We start from the raw sequence: 19,780 nt of genomic DNA, 5'->3' as shown, positions 1-19,780 counted from the left end.
CAAAATAATAACAAGTCGACGGAAACCAGACCGTTTGCAACGGTGAAGATGCCATGACCTTGACTTTTGATATATCGACGTAGTTTTTGTAATGAAACAATATGACATACTAGTATAATTCTAGATAACATATGCAAAGTTATTTTGAAATTGCACAATAAAGCCACTACACGTATTACAGACGACGTCATACAATCCGACATCAATAAAATTATTCGGCAAATGTCATACTGGAAGTCATTATTTGGAACGCAAATGATCGATGCAATATAGAAGTTTTTAGACAATCTTGCCTGTGATCGAATATTCGAATATTCGATCAAAAGAATTACCGAATATTCGAATATCAATTTTGCCATTCGTTTGCATCCCTAATATATAGTAACGCATACAACAAAGAGTTATATATAGTAACGCATACAGCAAAGAGATATATATATAGTAACGCATACAACACAGAGTTATATATAGTAACGCATACAACAAAGAGATACATATAGTAACGCATACAACAAAGAGATATATATAGTAACGCATACAGCAAAGAGATATATATAGTAACGCATACAACAAAGAGATATATATAGTAACGCATACAAAATAGAGGTATATATAGTAACGCATACAACAAAGGCGAAGAAGGGTTTTCAACGTTGCGTACAACATATACAAAAAAGGTGTTGATTTTAACATATATTTATATATCTTATTAGTCGAAGTACACATTAAGTACCATTTAAATATTTGCATATAATATATTGAATCGGATTGAAACGAAAACATAGCTTATAAAGTTTCTCTCCGTGAGGATTAAATTACACGTTATGCAGAATAATATGAAAGTTTGAGGATTTCAATAACATGTATATATGCTCTTTATGAAAACATGCATAATATTATCTTAAGAGAATCAACGAATGCGTTTAAATATATTTAGAAAAATGATGATTTTGGCAACAGAAAAGAAAAAAAGAGAAAGAATGAACGAAGAGAGCATGGATAAAATTCCAAGTCTTGGAATATAGCATAATCAGAAGTTGTTAAGAAACGCATAATATAAAGAATAAGAACAAAATATTGCATATACAGGGTCCGTTCTACCATCCCGTACTCGTTGCATGTATGGGGTCTGTACTTCCATCCCGTACACGCTGCATGTACGGGGTCCGTTCTCCAATCCCATACACGTTGCATTTAAGGGTTACATATATTCTTCCCGTGCGCGTTGTAAGAACGGAGTCCGTTCTTCCATTCCGAACACGAAAGGCTTCGGGCTCCGTACATCCATACGTATTTTTACCAGAAATTGTAACGAATAAAATATGTTTATCTTCGAAATATACTTTAAAATGGCACATTTTTATTTTAGATATTGAAAACTCCATAATGTATTAACGGGTACGTTGATGAATTTACGGAAGTCCGAAAACGTGTTGTTACGTATCCGTACACATTTGGTGTACGGGTTCAAACTCGCCCGTATATTCAAGATGTTCGGGACTGTTCTTTCCCGTATATTCAACCTCTTTCTACCATTTTACGCCATGAAATACGAACTTGATCTTTGGAAATTGAAAAGTTCAATTTCAAAGTAAACTCAACTTCAGTTTGCAAACATTTAGTGTAAACAAAATAGTCTGTTTATAAAGTTTTATGTTAAAAACAAATGCACGAGGCAAGGGTGAAACATAAAAGAAAAACATTAACATGTTGCTTAAAGGGACTAGTCAACAGATAATACCAGTGCATGATAAAAAGAGAATTGTCAAGAACAAACTGAAAATTGGTATCACTGTGTTCAACGCATTGACTCTTTCTTACTGATGTATCACATTGCCAACGACAAATTTTTTGTGTCTGTCATTCGCAGTGTTTGCATATTTTTCAAATGCGAAATTTACTGGGTTTGTCCACCATGTAAATTTCAGTAATTTTAAAAATCGCGTTGGTATGTACAACGGCCTATGGGAGGTTGAAGTGTTTCCAAATGCCTACCATCCTGGCATAGTGACGATAACCATGATTGTTTCACGTGCACGTGTCAATGCCTCGAACAAGACCCATATGTATCTGTACTAATCACGGGAAATTCACATGCTAAATATACACATTATAGACTGGGAAATCAGTATGCGCTTAATTTAACCGGGTAACCTCAGCTGAAACAGCGATAAATTTTATTTTAATAATGTAAAATAATGAATTATTTGCCTCATAATAGCTCGTATCGACATTTGTAGGCTTGTCTTGAGGTAATATCATTAGCCGATTTTTGGACCATCTGGTGTCATGTCCCTTTAAGGTTATACGAATGATGGTCAAACAAAAGAGTGAATGATTCATACTTATCGACATTTAAGCACATGATGGTCATGTATGTGTTTATCTGTCATGGTTAATAAGCTATGTGTTCAACAAAACAAGTGCGCATACAAGATTAACACAACGGTATTCAGTGCTAGAATATGACAAATCAAACATCTAACAAACAAAAGTGAAAATGTTTATACTGTCAAATATACGGATATGCAGACATACTCATTTAAAATTAAAAGACAACTTTAAACAACAGCTTTTTCCCCCAATTTTTTAAGAGCGTACAGATTTTAAATTGACATTGAGGAAATCTTTCAAAGCCCTTTTTTGAAAAAATGATGGTTTTACATTTCTATGAAAAATAGAAAAGCTTTTAGATAAATGGATAAGAGAGGTCAAGGCTTTGTATGGACTGGTGGAATGATTTCTAGTTTATTATACACTGGTGGAATGAATTTCAAGGTTTTTGATGAACCTGAAGTGAGATTTTAAGGCTTTTTGATGGACTGCAAAAAGGACTTGTAGGATTCGAAGACGGCAGTGGGATCCTCCCAATGGGGGTAGTGTCCTATCGCCGCTTCTAGTACAGTTATACTCGGGGATGGTACTACTTTCCTGTGAATATAAAAAAGATGACAATAACACTCGCGGATGGCACTACTTTCCTGTGGAAATAAAAAAAAGATCGAAGGAACATTCTTGAATTGAACTACTTTCCTGTGGAAAAAAAGAAGATCGCAATAACTCTCTGGTATTGAACTTCTTTCCCGCGGAAATAAAAAGAAGATCGCAGTAACAGTCTTGGATTGAACTACTTTCCTCTGGAAAAAAATACAATCGCAGTAACAGTCTTGGATTGAACTTCTTTCCTTTAGAAATAAAAAGAAGATCACAGTAACAGTCTTGGATTGAACTACTTTTCCCTGGAAATAAAAAGAAGATCGCAGTAACAGTCTTGGATTGAACTACTTTTCTCTGGAAATAAAAAGAAAATCGCAGTAACAGTTTTGGATTGAACTACTTTCCTCTGGAAATAAACAGGAGATCGCAGTTACACTATGGGAGTAAACTATTTTCCTCTGGAAATAAATAGGAGATCGCAGTAACACTATGGGAGTGAACTACTTTCCTGTGGAAATAGAAAGAAGATCACAGTAACACTCTGGGATTTAACTAATTTCCTTTGGAAATAAAAGAAGATCACAGTAACACTCTGGCATTGAACTACTTTTCTGTGGAAATAAAAAGATCACAGTAACACTCTGGGATTGAACTATTTTTCTGTGGAAATAAAAAGAAGATCACAGTAACACTCTGGCATTGAACTACTTTTCTGTGGAAATAAAAAGATCACAGTAACACTCTGGTATTGAACTACTTTTCTGTGGAAATAAAAGGAAGATCACAGTAACACTTTGGGATTGAACTACATTCCTCTGGAAATACAAAGAAGATCGAAATAATACTCTGAGATTCAATTTATTTCCTGTGGAAATATAAGGAAGATCGCAACAACACTCTGACAATACTTCTTTTTTACTGGAAATAAAAATAAGATCGCATGGTACTACTTCCAGTTTAAAATAGAAAGGTGATCACAGCAAAAGGAAACAAATACACCGAGGGCTCAGTTAATGATGGACGAAAGCCATAGAAAAATAGATAGAAATAGGTCTTTTTTGTTCTCAGTCTGTTAATAAAAAATGTTTTATTTTGTATTATTAGACCTTCATGTTTTCACGGAAACATTAAAACTTTGAAATTTTGTGGTAGATACGCATCCCAGGGTCGACTACAATTATGTAGGTCCAAAATACTTTCAAGTGATATTAATATAATCATAATAATTGCACGTTAAATAAATTGTACTAACTAATTCGATTTTGCTGTTGTTTTTATGTGAATGAATGAAGCTAAATTATGTATTATATATTTTTTACACAATAAAATATGTATGGAATGTTTCTTTACTTGTATTGATCAACAAAGGCGTATCTACTGTTAACTGGATCAGACGGCCCATATATCATGTGAACTGAAATGAGAATATATAGTATTAAATAATTAAAATAGTTTGTTGAGAATAACAAATAGAATCATTAGTTTCTAGTCAATTTTGCAGAATTGCAGCCATCTTGAAAAATGGCCGCCAAATAACATACAGCCTGTTTCTCGATTTTCATATTTCTCTTTTAGTCTATAGTTTTTTATGTTTTAAATAAGAACTAATTAACTGTTTCTTTTAACCTTTCATAATATCTTGCCAATAGAGTAATTCGGTAGGTACAAAATGATGTGAAGTTTATAACCTGGAATTTTCGTTTGCACGAGTGCACCGACCCATCTGTCCTTGTTTTCAGCCCGCTGGTTGAGATATTTTATCAATCTAAAATACAGAACGACTTGTTTAATACAATCATACTAACCTTAGTTGTTCTTAATTGAATTTGCGCGACTACGCGGCTGAATCCACATCATTCTGACAAAAATATCTAAAAAAAATCAGCCAAAGTTGCAGTAAGCGTACTTGACGTACTAACACTGTCCATTTTCCAGTAATAAATAACGCACCTCAGAACGCCCAGAATGCCCCCGGACCCCTAGCATAATTATTTATCCACATGAATCGGTTAGCAACGCCCCTCGATATTGAGACAAAAACAATCCAAACTTATTTTTTATTGCTTATGGCAGTGAATCGAAAACAATCTATTTCTTATAAAACCCTGCCTGATTTTACCTACCTAATAAAAAAGATCCCGAACTACCAACCCTAATATTATTGTGTATGGTAGTGAAATCAAAAACAAACTATTCCTTATAAAAATAACTTGCCTTACTTTAGAAAAAACGATCCCTAAAACCTACCATAAAAGTATTGTTTATAGCAGTAAAATCGAAAACAAACTATTTCTTATAAAGAACTGCTTTAATTTAACCACTAAAGGAAAATATTATATTGTTATAATGTTATATTTTTGTTTACGGCAGTGAAATAGAAAACACAATTTCTTATAAAGAACTGCTTTAATTTAACCACTAAAGGAAAATATTATATTGTTACGGCAGTGAAATAGAAAACAAACTATATCTTAAAAAAAACTTGCCTTAATTTACTTACTACCGAAAACGTACCATATTATAATTGCTTATGAAAGTGAAATTGCAGACAAACTAGTTCTTACAACAAAAAAGTACATTTCTTTAATTACTACAGAAAACAAAGATTCCGTACTATCTACCCTAATATCATCGTTTATGGCAGTGAAATTGAAAACAAAGTCTTATTTTTGTTTTGGCATTATGAAAATGCTCGTATTTGCCTTTCCGGTATCCTGTAGTTAATTGCCGAGTGCAGGGTAGAGGAGCCACGAGTTGAAGTGACACTCTTATTTAAAATCAACACTTAAACATGTATTACAAACATAGTTTGAGTGATTAACCTTTAACTACTTACTAAAAATGCATTTATGGAAAATATTAATTGCTGATATCAAGATGGTGACCGTGTATTTAATAGCTGAAAACGCAAAAATATTAAATGATTTGTGAGTGCTAAAATATTTACTGCGATCTACAATCGACTCAAAAGGTAGAAATACAGTGATGTTTGCACATTCCTTACAAATTATTCTCGTTACCTTTCATAAGAACCATTGTTTGTTAACATGTCTTCGCCCTTTTTGGTTTATTAAACAATTGTATTAATTGTGGAAAATCTAATTTGGTAGAGTATGAGTGCATCTTCAAGTTAAAACTTCACTCTCGGTAATGCTTCATGACAAAGTAGTGGAAAAACACTGTGCTTTGACCATAGTTTTTATTAATAACAATAATAAGTATCTTCCATAGCCGATAGTGTAAGAACGATTCATCTCAGCTCCAGCATAGGTTTTCTTACACGAGCCGTCATGGTAGACCTCAGTTAAACCGTTGTAAATACGAAAATAGTAAAAATGTATTTTCTCGCTGGAACTCTGTGCGAAGTGAAAAATGTAGTTCCATGCGGATACTTTTTTTACTTTGCCCGTGGGCAAGATATGGGTTTCCAGCATTGCTAGATATTTGAAATTACTTATCTGTGTTGGGAGAAATATTGTTTCTATATTGGTGTAAGGTGATTGTTTTCTTCTGACGTGGTATTTCTCTCTTTATGTGATTTGCTTTTGTTTTATAGTGATTTTTATGCCTTAAAACACGATATATATTTTTTTAAATATTGGGCCTGTCCCTGCATTTTTCATTGTTTTATTAAATCAAATTTAAACCTTGATTTAACCACGTTGCCATTTTTGCGCTGTATTATTGCGTAGAAATCCATCATTTCATCAGAGGTTGGTTGGGTTTCAACTCCGAACACCCTTGATATGCTGAAAATAGAAGCAAACACTAAGGCGCCGCGGAACGAACGCCCACGCTCGATTGTTCTTTTAAGTGACATATACGGGACAATCGACACTTATTAAAGCAAGAGTTAAGGGCCTTGTTTTTACATAATGCACATTCTCACTGGTAATGTGTTTACAACGAATCATGTGAATATATTGAATGGTTAATAACTTACAGCCAAGAGCAATTGTGTGCATGACTTATTCAAGTTCTTAAGGGCCATAACTTTGGTAACTATGAAAGCTAATATACTTGGGCTTTCTACGATTGTCATTAGCCGAGTCAGAGTATTTGTTTGACTTTTCAAACTTCAAAGAGGCATAACAATTATTATGTTAAAAGTTATACTCAACGGCTTTGACGAAACCAAAGCTATGACAATAACTCGGAATCTGTAGTTACTTAAAAACCCAACAGACGAGCTAAAAGTGTTTAATTCCGGCTTCCCGGAAAAAAGACGAGCTAAAATGTTCCGATTAACGGATACTTACTAAAACATTTACAACGGAGTGTATATACGAAACGTTTACAACTGAGTGTATAAGAAACATTTACAACGGAGTGTATAAGAAACATTTACAACGGAGTGTATTAGAAACATTTACAACGGAGTGTATAAGAAACATTTACAAAGGAGTGTATAAACGAAACGTTTACAACGGAGTGTATATACGAAACATTTACAACGAAGTGCATAAGAAACGTTTACAACGGAGTGTATTAGAAACATTTACAACAGAGTTAGAAACATTTACAACGGAGTGTATATACGAAACATTTACAACGGAGTGTATAAGAAACATTTACAACGGAGTGTATAAGAAACATTTACAACGGAGTGTATTAGAAACATTTACAACGGAGTGTATAAGAAACATTTACAAAGGAGTGTATAAACGAAACGTTTACAACGGAGTGTATATACGAAACATTTACAACGGAGTGCATAAGAAACGTTTACAACGGAGTGTATTAGAAACATTTACAACAGAGTTAGAAACATTTACAACGGAGTGTATAAGAAACATTTACAACGGAGTGTATTAGAAACGTTTACAACGGAGTGTATTAGAAACATTTACAACGGAGTGTATTAGAAACATTTACAACTGAGTGTATTAGAAACGTTTACAACGGAGTGTATTAGAAACGTTTACAACTGAGTGTATTAGAAACATTTACAACTGAGTGTATTAGAAACATTTACAACGGAGTGTATTAGAAACATTTACAACGGAGTGTATTAGAAGCATTTACAACGGAGTGTATTAGAAACATTTATAACGGAGTGTATTAGAAACATTTACAACGGAGTGTATTAGAAACATTTACAACGGAGTGTATTAGAAACATTTATAACGGAGTGTATTAGAAACGTTTACAACTGAGTGTATTAGAAACAATTACAACGGAGTGCATTAGAAACATTTACAAATGAGTGCATAAGAAACGTTTACAAACGGAGTGTATTAGAAACATTTACAACGGAGTGTATTAGAAACGTTTACAAGGAGAGTATTAGAAACATTTACAACGGAGTGTATTAGAAACATTTACAACGGAGTGTATTAGAAACGTTTACAACGGAGTGTATTAGAAACATTTACAACGGAGTGTATACGAAACATTTACAACGAAGTGTATTAGAAACATTTACAACGGAGTGTATTAGAAACATTTACAGCGGAGTGTATTAGAAACATTTACAACGGAGTGTATTAGAAACATTTACAACGGAGTGTAATAGAAACATTTACAACGGAGTGTATTAGAAACGTTTACAACGGAGTGTATTAGAAACATTTACAACGGAGTGTATTAGAAACATTTACAACTGAGTGTATTAGAAACGTTTACAACGGAGTGTATTAGAAACTTTTACAACTGAGTGTATTAGAAACATTTACAACTGAGTGTATTAGAAACATTTACAACGGAGTGTATTAGAAACATTTACAACGGAGTGTATTAGAAGCATTTACAACGGAGTGTATTAGAAACATTTATAACGGAGTGTATTAGAAACATTTACAACGGAGTGTATTAGAAACATTTACAACGGAGTGTATTAGAAACATTTATAACGGAGTGTATTAGAAACGTTTACAACTGAGTGTATTAGAAACATTTACAACGGAGTGCATTAGAAACATTTACAAATGAGTGCATAAGAAACGTTTACAAACGGAGTGTATTAGAAACATTTACAACGGAGTGTATTAGAAACGTTTACAAGGAGAGTATTAGAAACATTTACAACGGAGTGTATTAGAAACATTTACAACGGAGTGTATTAGAAACGTTTACAACGGAGTGTATTAGAAACATTTACAACGGAGTGTATACGAAACATTTACAACGAAGTGTATTAGAAACATTTACAACGGAGTGTATTAGAAACATTTACAGCGGAGTATATTAGAAACATTTACAACGGAGTGTATTAGAAACATTTACAACGGAGTGTAATAGAAACATTTACAACGGAGTGTATTAGAAACATTTAAAACGGAGTGTATTAGAAACGTTAACAACGGAGTGTATTAGAAAAATTTACAACGGAGTGTATACGAAACATTTACAACGAAGTGTATTAGAAACATTTATAACGGAGTGTATTAGAAACATTTACAGCGGAGTGTATTAGAAACATTGACAACTGAGTGTATTAGAAACATTTACAACGGAGTGTATTAGAAACATTTACAACGGAGTGTATTAGAAACATTTACAACGGAGTGTATTAGAAACATTTACAACGGAGTGTTTTAGAAACATTTACAGCGGAGTGTATTAGAAACATTTACAACGGAGTGTATCAGAAACATTTACAACGGAGTGTATTAGAAACATTTACAACGGAGTGTATAAGAAACATTTACAACGGAGTGTATTAGAAACATTTACAACGGAGTGTATTAGAAACATTTACAACGGAGTGTATTAGAAACATTTACAACGGAGGGTTTTAGAAACATTTACAACGGAGTGTATTAGAAACATTTACAACGGAGTGTATTAGAAACATTTACAACGGAGTGTTTTAGAAACATTTACAACGGAGTGTGTTAGAAACATTTACAACGGAGTGTTTTAGAAATATTTACAACGGAGTGTATTAGAAACATTTACAACGGAGTGTATTAGAAACATTTACAACGGAGTGTTTTAGAAACATTTACAACGAAGTGTATGAAAAACATTTGCAATGGAGTGTATAAGAAACATTTACAACGGAGTGTATTAGAAACAAATACAACGGAGTGTATTAGATTTAGAAACATTTACAACGGAGTGTATAAGAAACATTTACAACGGAGTGTTTTAGAAACATTAGAAACGGAGTGTATAAGCCTTACCTCCATTTAAAATTCCGGTAGGAGGTAAAATGGCTCAGAATGAACCCGAGAACAGGCGTCAAAAGAAGCTGTAATGAGGAGATATAAATGACGTTTATGAAGAGTAAAGCCTAAATTTGTATGATGGCCTATTTCTGCCATTTCGTATTTCGACAATACGACAATACGAGAATACACCAAACGACGGTGCGAAAATACAAAATAAAACAAGAAGAGAAATGGCAAGCAAAAATAGAATAGTACACAATGTTGCGTTTCGAAAAAAAACGAAATGATATTCCGTCGTTTCTTCGCACCGCCATATAAATTGACGTATTTTTGTATTTTCGCCCCGCAATTTGGGCTGAAATCAAACATTATAAACAAGGTTCCCATTATGAACATGGGCATGGACATGTATACATGTTAGTAATCGTTTTACTGCATTCACTATTTTCTATGAAATTAAAATAAATAAGCGCGAAGCACGAGTTTTGTATTATGTCAATCAAGAAAAAGAGAGTAGTGAGTTGAAGCATATTAGGTATAGCACGAGATATTAAAAATATTATCAACGATTAGAAAGTGCTAGTTATGTATTATTTCAAGCAATGATAAGTTGGTAATGAGTTGTACCCTATTGTCATCTATCATTCAATAACTAGCAAGGACAACTCCGTTTTATGGTTACCGTTATAACATCAAGATTTATGAAACGAAATTAATAAAAAAAAACACTTTGCAATATAGTACAGAAGGTTTTAATTTGAGTTGTTTTAGCAGTTCATGTTTAGGTGTGATTAAATATGTACATTATATTTTGGAAAAAAAATACTAATATCAGATATCACAAAGAAGCGTACCTTTTGGCCCCCAAAAAGGGAATTTGTCTCTGGAAACACGCCTGAAATAGGAATGTTATTAAAGCAATTGTTAGTTGCAAAATCGTTATGTATTTGTAAATACAAGGAAATCATGAAGATGTTTTGTATTAAATTTGAACTAAAACCTTCATGTACATTGTAGATACTCGTAGATCCAGTAATTGTCAGCTGGATAGGTTAAAAAGGCGGGCATAGTACAGCCGAACCCCGCTGGCTCGAACTCGCTTGGTTCGAATTCGTATTTGGCTCGAACTGGATGTGAAGGACCAATTTCTATATACCGAAGGTGGCATTTCCACATGGCTCAAATTTACCGAGGCTCGAGGTATTTTTGCCGGTCCCTGTGAGTTCGAGCCAACGGTGTTCGACTACAATATGTATTAGTACCAAGGCCCGTTGTCAGTATTTAAAGAACTGTTTGGCAACTTAAGTACTATAAGTAAAAGTCCGTCGTTGTAGAGAATCCAGGGGCATGCTCCTCCTGGGATTATTTTAAGTTGCGGATGAGCGCAGGTTTTAGTCTTAAACAAAGTTCTGACTTACCGCCATTTAACATGCACATTGATTCAAGTTGAAACTTTGATTCTCTGTTGTTAAATCTGAAATGAAATTTTATATTATATTGTTTGTTTATATCTCCTGAAGCATTACGCCGAAATGTTTAAGGTAATAAACTTTACGTGTGTGTGTGGTTTATTTTATTCATATTCAAATGCAAAAAACACACGCATATGGTTATGTTATATCAATTCAAGGACGATCTTTGAGAATAAAAAATAATGTAATTATAGATCTATGTCCAATTTTGGAAGCACCAAAATCACGGTAAAAATTTACGGTAACTTTGATTTCAAGAGTGGCTTATGAAAGGGGTTAATGCACCAATCAATGGTAACTACGCCCCCTCTCCCAGGTCCGGGGGGGGGGGTATATCGCGGTGAGCCGGGTAAATAGACCGTGTTTTAACCTTCTAGAAGAGTGAATGCAATGGTTACTTTTCGCGCCGAAAATAGCGGGGAATGGGCCTATCCTAGGTATCCCGGGGTGCTTGAGGCATTTGGCGGAGATTTTACCAGCAGTTTGTCCCCGCATGTCGGAGATTTTATCCGGGATTGGCTGGAGCTAAAGTCAATGTCCCCGCTATTCCCCAGACCTTGTGGGCGTAGTTACAATTGACTGGTGCATAACAGGAGTAAAACAATTAATATTATATACCAACATGTTTGGTAGGGTCTGTATGATCTAACACTGCTGTGTGGGCTGAGCAATTTAAGATGGCGTCCAAGATGACCGCTATAAATTACCATTTTGATAAAAATGGTTTGTCTGAATATGGCTTTAGGATTAAAACTTTAACGGTTGTCCCAAATAGCGTATTACTTTTTAAGAAAGTAAATAAATGCAATACGATGTACGAGTAGTTAAGAATTTTTCCAATGTTGATTAACTTCAATATACCGACCTCTGGTCAACATAACCCCATTCCAAAAGTTTTTATGGTTTATCGTACATGAGTATTACTCCTCCGACGATTGACTTCAAAATGACTTATTTGGTTATGTGTAAAGAAAAGCTTTTACAGGTGTGACATCCGACAATAAACATTACTAAGGTAAGTAAACATAAATGCGACATCGGACAATAAACAGTAGTAATGTAATCAATAACAGATGTGACATCCGACAAAAGACATTACCAAGGTAAGCGATGACATGTGTGAAAATCGACAATGCACAGTACTAAGGTAAGCGATGACAGGTGTCATATCCGATATTAATAGTACGAAGAAAAGCAAAACCAGATTTGACATCCGACAATAAATAGTGCTAAAGTAAGCGATGACTGGTAGGAAATCCGACAATAAACATTACTAAGGTAAGCAATGACAGGTGTGACATCCGACAATAAATAGTACTAAGGTACCATCTGACAAAAGGTATTGCTAAGATAAGTAATCACATGTGAGGCATCTGAGAATTTAAAGTGCTAAGGTAAGCAGTGACAGTTGTCACATCCGATTATAGGCAGTACTGAGGAAAATAATACCAGGTGTGACATTCGAAACAACACAGTTTTAAGGTAAGCAATGACAGGTGTGATATCCGAAACAAACATAGCTACGATAAGCAATGACAGTTGTTACATCCGACAATTGACGGTGCAAAGGTTAACAATACCAGGTGTGACATCCGACAATACACAGTACTAAGGTAAGCAATGACCGGTGTAACATCCGATATAAAGAGCGCTAAGGTAAACAATGACAAATATGATATCCAAAAAAAATGCTAAGGTAAATAGTGACAGGTGTGAAATCCGACAAAAGAGAGTGCTTAAGTAAGCAATACCTGGTGTGAAATCCGACAAAATACATTGCATTGGTAAGCAAACAGGTGTGATATCCGACAAAAACAGTGCTAAGGTAATCAATGACAATTAACATTGCTTAAGTAAAAAAAATCGGGTGTGATTTTCGAAATAAACAATGCTAAGGTAAGCAATGACAGGTTTGAAAACCGACAAAAAAGAGTGCTTTGGTAAGCAAAAGTAGGTATGACGTCGACAAAAGACATTGCTTAGGCAAGCAAAGACAGGTGTGAAATCCGACAATACACAGTACGAAGATAAGCAATTGCATGTGTGATATACGTAATAAACAGCTAAGGTAAGTGATGACAGTTCTGACAGTCGACAATTAACAAATAGGTAAGAAATACCAGATGTGAAATCAGACAAAAGACATTGCTTAGGTAAGCAATGACAGGTGGCCATCCGAGAATTTATAATGCTAAGATTAGGAATGACAAATGTGATATCCGTAATAAACAGTTCTAAGGTAAGCAATGACAAGTGTGATATCCGTAATAAACAGTGCCAATGTAAACAATGACAAGTGTGATATCCGTAATAAACAGTGCCAATGTAAACAATGACAAGTGTGATATCCGTAATAAACAGTGCCAATGTAAACAATGACAAGTGTGATATCCGTAATAAACAGTGCCAATGTAAACAATGACAGGTGTGATATCCGTAAAACAGTGCCAATGTAAACAATGACAAGTGTGATATCCGTAATAAACAGTGCCAATGTAAACAATGACAAGTGTGATATCCGTAATAAACAGTGCCAATGTAAACAATGACAGGTGTGATATCCGTAATAAACAGTGCCAATGTAAACAATGACAAGTGTGATAGCCGTAATAAACAGTGCCAATGTAAACAATGACAAGTGTGATATCCGTAATAAACAGTGCCAATGTAAACAATGACAAGTGTGATATCCGTAATAAATATTGCCAATGTAAACAATGACAGGTGTGATATCCGTAATAAACAGTGCCAATGTAAACAATGACAAGTGTGATATCCGTAATAAACAGTGCCAATGTAAACAATGACAGGTGTGATATCCGTAATAAACAGTGCCAATGTAAACAATGACAGGTGTGATATCCGTAATAAACAGTGCCAATGTAAACAATGACAGGTGTGATATCCGTAATAAACAGTGCCAATGTAAACAATGACAGGTGTGATATCCGTAATAAACAGTGCCAATGTAAACAATGACAAGTGTGATATCCGTAATAAACAGTTCTAAGGTAAGCAATGACAGGTGTTTTATTCGAAAAAAACAGTGCTTAGGTAAGTTATTAAAGATATGACATCATACAAAAAACATTGCTTAGGTAAACGATACCAGGTGTGACTTCCGACAATACACAGTGCTAAGGTAAGCAATGACAGGTTTGATATCCGAAAACAATATTGCTAAGATAATCAATGACAGGTGTGAAATCCGACAAAAGACATAGCTTCGGTAAGCAAAGACAGTTGACTTCCGAAAATAAACAGTTCTAAGGTAAGCAATGACATGTGTGATATCTGAAATGAACAGTGCCTAAGTAAGCAATGACAAATGTGATATCAGAAATAAGCATTGCTAAAGTAAGCAATGATAGATGTGACATCCGACAATACATTGTGCATAGATAAGGAATAAAAAGTGTAAACTTCGACAAAAGACAGTGCTTAAGTAAGCAATAGCAGATGTTGCATCCGACAAAAGACATTGTTTAGGCAAGCAAAACAGATGTGACATCCGACAAAAAGCAGTGCTAAGGTAAGGACTAACAGATGTTACATCGTACAACAAACAGTACTTAGGTAAGCAATACAAGATGTGACACCCGACAATTAACAGTGCTTAAGTAAGCAATGACAGTTGTGACATCCGAGAATAAACAGTGCTAAGGTCAGCAATGGCATATTTAGAATTCGACAATAAACAGTACTAAGCTAAGCATTGACAGGTGCGACATCCGACTATCAACAAAGCTTTGATAAAGAAGGACAGTTGCAAATCCGACAAAAGACAGTGCTAAGGGAAGCAATGACAGGTGTGACTTCTGACACAATACATTGCATAGGAAATTTTTGACAGGTGTGATTTCCCATAATAAGCAGTGCTTAGGTCATGATTGACAGGTGTGACCTCTGACAGTTGACAGTGTAAAGGTAAGAAGTGCCAGGTGTGACATCTGACACAATACATTACTTAGGTAAGCAATGACAGGTGTGATTTCCGACAATAAACAGTTCTTAGCTAAGCAATGACAGGTGTATCATCCGACAATTAACAGTGCTAAGGTAAGCTATGACAGGTGTTACATCCGACAAAAACATTGCTAAGGTTGGCGATGACAGGTATGACATCCGACAATAAACATTGCTAAGTTAAGCCATGAAAGGTGTGACATCCGACAATCAACAATGCTAAGGTTAGCGATGACAGGTGTGTCCTCCGACAATAAACAGAGCTTAGGAAAGCAATGACAGGATTGACATCCAACAGTTGACAGTGCTTATGTAAGCATTGACAGGTGTGACATCCAAGAGTTGATAGTGCTTAGATAAGCAATGACAGGTGTGACATCTGACAATTGACGGTGCTTAGGTAAGCAATACCAGTTGCGACATCCAACAATTGATAGTGGTTATGTTAGCAATGCCAGGTGTGACATCCTACAATAGACAGTGCTTAGATAAGCAATTCCAGGTGTGACAATTGACAATAAACAGTGCTAAAGTAAGCAAACTAAGGTGAGACATCCGACAAATGCGAGAGTAAGTAATAACAGCTGTGAAAGCGAAGTGGTTTTAAGATTCTTTTCGCATTTTTGATTTAGAAATTAAATGTAATTGTTATATGTCATGAAGTAATATCTTAATAATCTACAATGTGCGGAGTGATTGTAGACATTAAGCATAAAGGTGTTTTTCAGGGCATCTAACTGACTTATATCACAACCTTATTTGCTGACACATTGTTAATGTAACATCAGACGAAGGTACGGATGGGGAAGGGAGCGCTGGCAGTGGCATTTGGCTGGCCTTAGGAACCCGCGGAAGTTAAAAATCTTAAAATTAAGACTAAACAATTAAGCCTAGTAGTTAATGATCGCTTATTTGCAATTTTATTAGCTGAAAATGTTTTCTTTCTCAAACGAGTTTTCAGCTGGTTTATGATGTGAATATTAATCGTAGTAATTATTAAAGGCCGTTATTCGATTTATTTGGCTGAAAAAGTATGTTATAAGATATTCAAGCTATTTGATACAACAATTTTAAACAATTTCATTTGTTTACCCTCTAACCTGTGAAGCAGTTCCAAGGCCACGGTGTCACCATAGTCATGTGACATCACGTGTGCGCGTGATATAGAAAGTGACGTCAGCAGAGCCTCGTGAATGTCCGCCTGTTCCGTAATGAGGTAGTGGTGGTCGAGCTGTAAACAAGGAATAAACTGCCTTCAGTGTTAAAAATAAATGCAAAATTAAATCAATTCAAAAATCAAGCATTTCATCAAATATTTATGCTATTAATAAAACTTTCCATTTTACACCAACCGGTTTGTCTGAGAATCCATATCCCAACATATCCAGCATAATGATTCTGCTGAACTGCGATTTCATGCGACCAAGAATCTGATAACACACCAAAGCATTTACATTTAAATATATAGAATCTCATAAAAAGGGAATTATCTCCTAGGTACTTCGTTAATAAAAACGAAATAAGAACACTAAACCTATCCTTGAAACTGCTCCTCGAGAAAAAAAAAGAGAAGTTTAACGGATTTGTATGCCTATTACAATTATGACCCCAGGGCTTTTGACAAATGTCGCTGCCCCAGGACTGGAATTTCTACAACAAAATTTGCAATGTGTCTAAATCTCCTCGCCCCCCTCCCCTCCGGTGCTAAACATGTACAGGTGCATGATAAACCTTGCTCCAATCATGGCTGGAGGTGGGAAATCCATGGATCAACACAAGGGTGCTTCCATCGCTTTGTATTCCTTCCTCAACTGAAAAACAAAATGTTTTAAATAATAAATAAAACTGACATTATTTTATATAAACAAAAAATCATCAAACATCTTGATTTATCAATAGAAAAAAAAACGCAAATATAAATCAACTCGCGTGATTGAATTATACAATCGTAGTTTTTTCTATAACAAATTAATTATTTTATACGCCGTAATACTTCACATGCTATGATGAACTTGTGATATCCTTATACCGTGATTTGTTTCATTCATAATAAATATATAAATGTTTTATCATTTAATCTGTTGCACATTTTGAACTTGCAAGAAATAATTAATAAAAAAGTACTTACCTATATAAAATATATCAAATTCCTTATATTTGAAGACTGTGCCTTTCTTTTGCCAGTTGAGCAGCGTCGAAGAAAGTGGCGGTAGAGGAATGTTGAGGAAATATACGATGGCGGCGGTGACCACACCCAATGCAATCCATGCAATGTGTTGGTACCCAATCCCAGCGACTAAATGAATATATTCAAACATAGTCAAATGTAACATATTTTCTAAAGTTGCCTTTACTGAAACAATGCAAAAGTAGCAATTCACAGTCAAAATGTGGTGTAATATCTTTTGGAAACCAATCTTATCTCGTCCCTTCTTTTAACCTTAACGCTCTACCTTTTGACTCGTTATGTGAGGAAAGTTATACTTGCCGGGTCCCGGAACCCAAACCTCAACATCTGATTCGTCTTTTGTATTTGAGTTGATACAACGTGTTCAAAATACGTTAGATGCGTTAAATCAAGTGTAGCATTAACAAAAGGACAGATATGCTTAAACTGCGAATTTCAAGAAGCACTTATGATACAGATATATGTATTTAAAGTATTTGTAAATAATGTGCTGTATAATCATTATTTCAGTTTGCATTTAAGCGATTTCAAATAAGATTTATCGGAATTAAGCAAAAATGCAAAGAAAGCTACCAAGGGGTCCTTTAATGAGTGTACTTTCATCACAGTGTAGACTCTGTCTGGTAACATTATAGTCAAGTAATTTCTTTTTAATACTTTATTTTTGATGTCATATAATGTTAACACGAGAGAGTAAATGTCAACTGAGGCGTTCGGGGGGATTACAATGTTATTTTACCTAACGTACGTAACTTGATGTCATTGTTAAATTCCCATGTACAAGACTTTAGCCAATCCGCACTGTTCATCGGGAGATACTGTTATGATACCCTCGCGTAGGTCTCAAAATAAACATTTTGTATGTCAAATAGATCGAGTCGAAACGGACGCTTATAAAACAAGTTATATTCAAGCGCTTCAATGTTTGCATACGAGATCAGCTGTCAAACGACGAATTTTGACGAAAGACATCAAAGTCACAAAGACGCTGCTGAATAGGTTAAAGCGTTACAATATATATTCAATCATAATTCAAATGAGGGTAAACATATGAATACACATTTTAATGAATGATTGAAATTAGCAGGAATGACATGAATAATTGAATTTGTAAATAACAAATTCAACTGAGAGAGCGTCGTGTTGTCAGAAACCAGAAAAAAATATTTAAAAATAATAATTCCCCCCCCACCACGTGAATGGCAGCCTTTGGGTCGTTTCGCAGCAAATATTTGCTGGATAATTTTAGGAGATATCTTGAAAATAATACATCCTAATAAGGTTGATACCTAGGTGCGTTATCGCCTTCTTTGAGTTTATGACGGTCTTTCCCCGCCCTGTAATGCATTATGGCTTTGTGTGTTTACTCGCCTTGAACTATTCATATATTTCAGTAATCCTAGCATTGCGGTTAACCACAGACTCATGTGCATCTTATCGTGAACAATCAGGTAAGCTGCAGCGTATTTTTAGCATTGCTTTCCCTTGACAAAAGGACATAACCACTGCGTCATATCAGCGACATGTCTAAATGTCTTAACTATTCGGCAGAAGTATGGGGTTTTCACGATGCCAAAGATGTTGAAATGATACATACTAAATTTTGCAGAAAATCATTATGAGTTGAAGGATCAACAAATAAAGAATGTTTGTATGGTGAATTAGGAAGGGACCCAATGAAAATTAATAGAACGATTATAATGATCAAATACAGGATAGAAATTCTTAACTCCCCGAATAATAGCCTGATCAAAATAGTATACAATATGCTACGCGATGACATTAACAATGATACTACGTATAACGGTAATAATTGGGCTTATCATATACAAACCTTAATGAATCGCCTTGGGATGACTAATATTTGGCTTAATCAAGATACGTTATCTATTGATATAATACCTATAAGGCAAAGAATAATCGACAATTATAAACAGAAATGTATGGACAAATAAACAATCTACATAAACTTTGCTCATATTCATTTATTAAACATGAGTTTGATCAGGAAACGTACCTTAGTAATATCACTGAAAATAAATTTAGAATTGCTTTAACCAAACTAAGAACTTCATCACACGATCTACTAATAGAAATAGGCA

At 34.7% G+C, this 19,780-nt stretch overlaps 1 protein-coding gene across 1 annotated transcript; it reads right to left on the bottom strand.

The window, feature by feature from the left end:
• Positions 1-1,636: 1,636 nt before the first annotated feature.
• Positions 1,637-18,005, bottom strand: LOC128216252 (mesoderm-specific transcript homolog protein-like). Its single transcript, XM_052922821.1, has 12 exons — positions 17,975-18,005; positions 17,619-17,786; positions 17,222-17,301; positions 16,843-16,920; positions 16,591-16,721; positions 11,471-11,526; positions 10,907-10,947; positions 10,065-10,132; positions 6,585-6,686; positions 4,626-4,702; positions 4,288-4,351; positions 1,637-2,931 (listed from the first exon to the last, which is right to left on the bottom strand). Exons 1-12 carry the CDS (start codon positions 18,003-18,005, stop codon positions 2,805-2,807), a joined length of 1,023 nt encoding a protein of 340 aa, XP_052778781.1. The 3' UTR covers positions 1,637-2,804.
• Positions 18,006-19,780: the final 1,775 nt, after the last annotated feature.

This window comes from Mya arenaria, chromosome 14 (assembly GCF_026914265.1).
Source record: "Mya arenaria isolate MELC-2E11 chromosome 14, ASM2691426v1".
Lineage (NCBI taxonomy): Eukaryota > Metazoa > Mollusca > Bivalvia > Myida > Myidae > Mya > Mya arenaria.
This window is presented reverse-complemented; position numbering and strand designations above follow the sequence as displayed.

What these genes read in the sequence shown, in the direction of transcription:
- LOC128216252 (XM_052922821.1), bottom strand. Translation starts at nt 18,005, where the DNA reads ATGTTGAGGTTTGGGTTCCGGGACCCGGCAA. An exon ending in ATTTGATATATTTTATATAG is followed by an intron (nt 17,302 to 17,618) that starts GTAAGTACTTTT and finishes TTTGTTTTTCAG; the next exon opens with TTGAGGAAGGAATACAAAGC. An exon ending in GCCTTTGTTGATCAATACAA is followed by an intron (nt 2,932 to 4,287) that starts GTAAAGAAACAT and finishes TTATATTCACAG; the next exon opens with GAAAGTAGTACCATCCCCGA.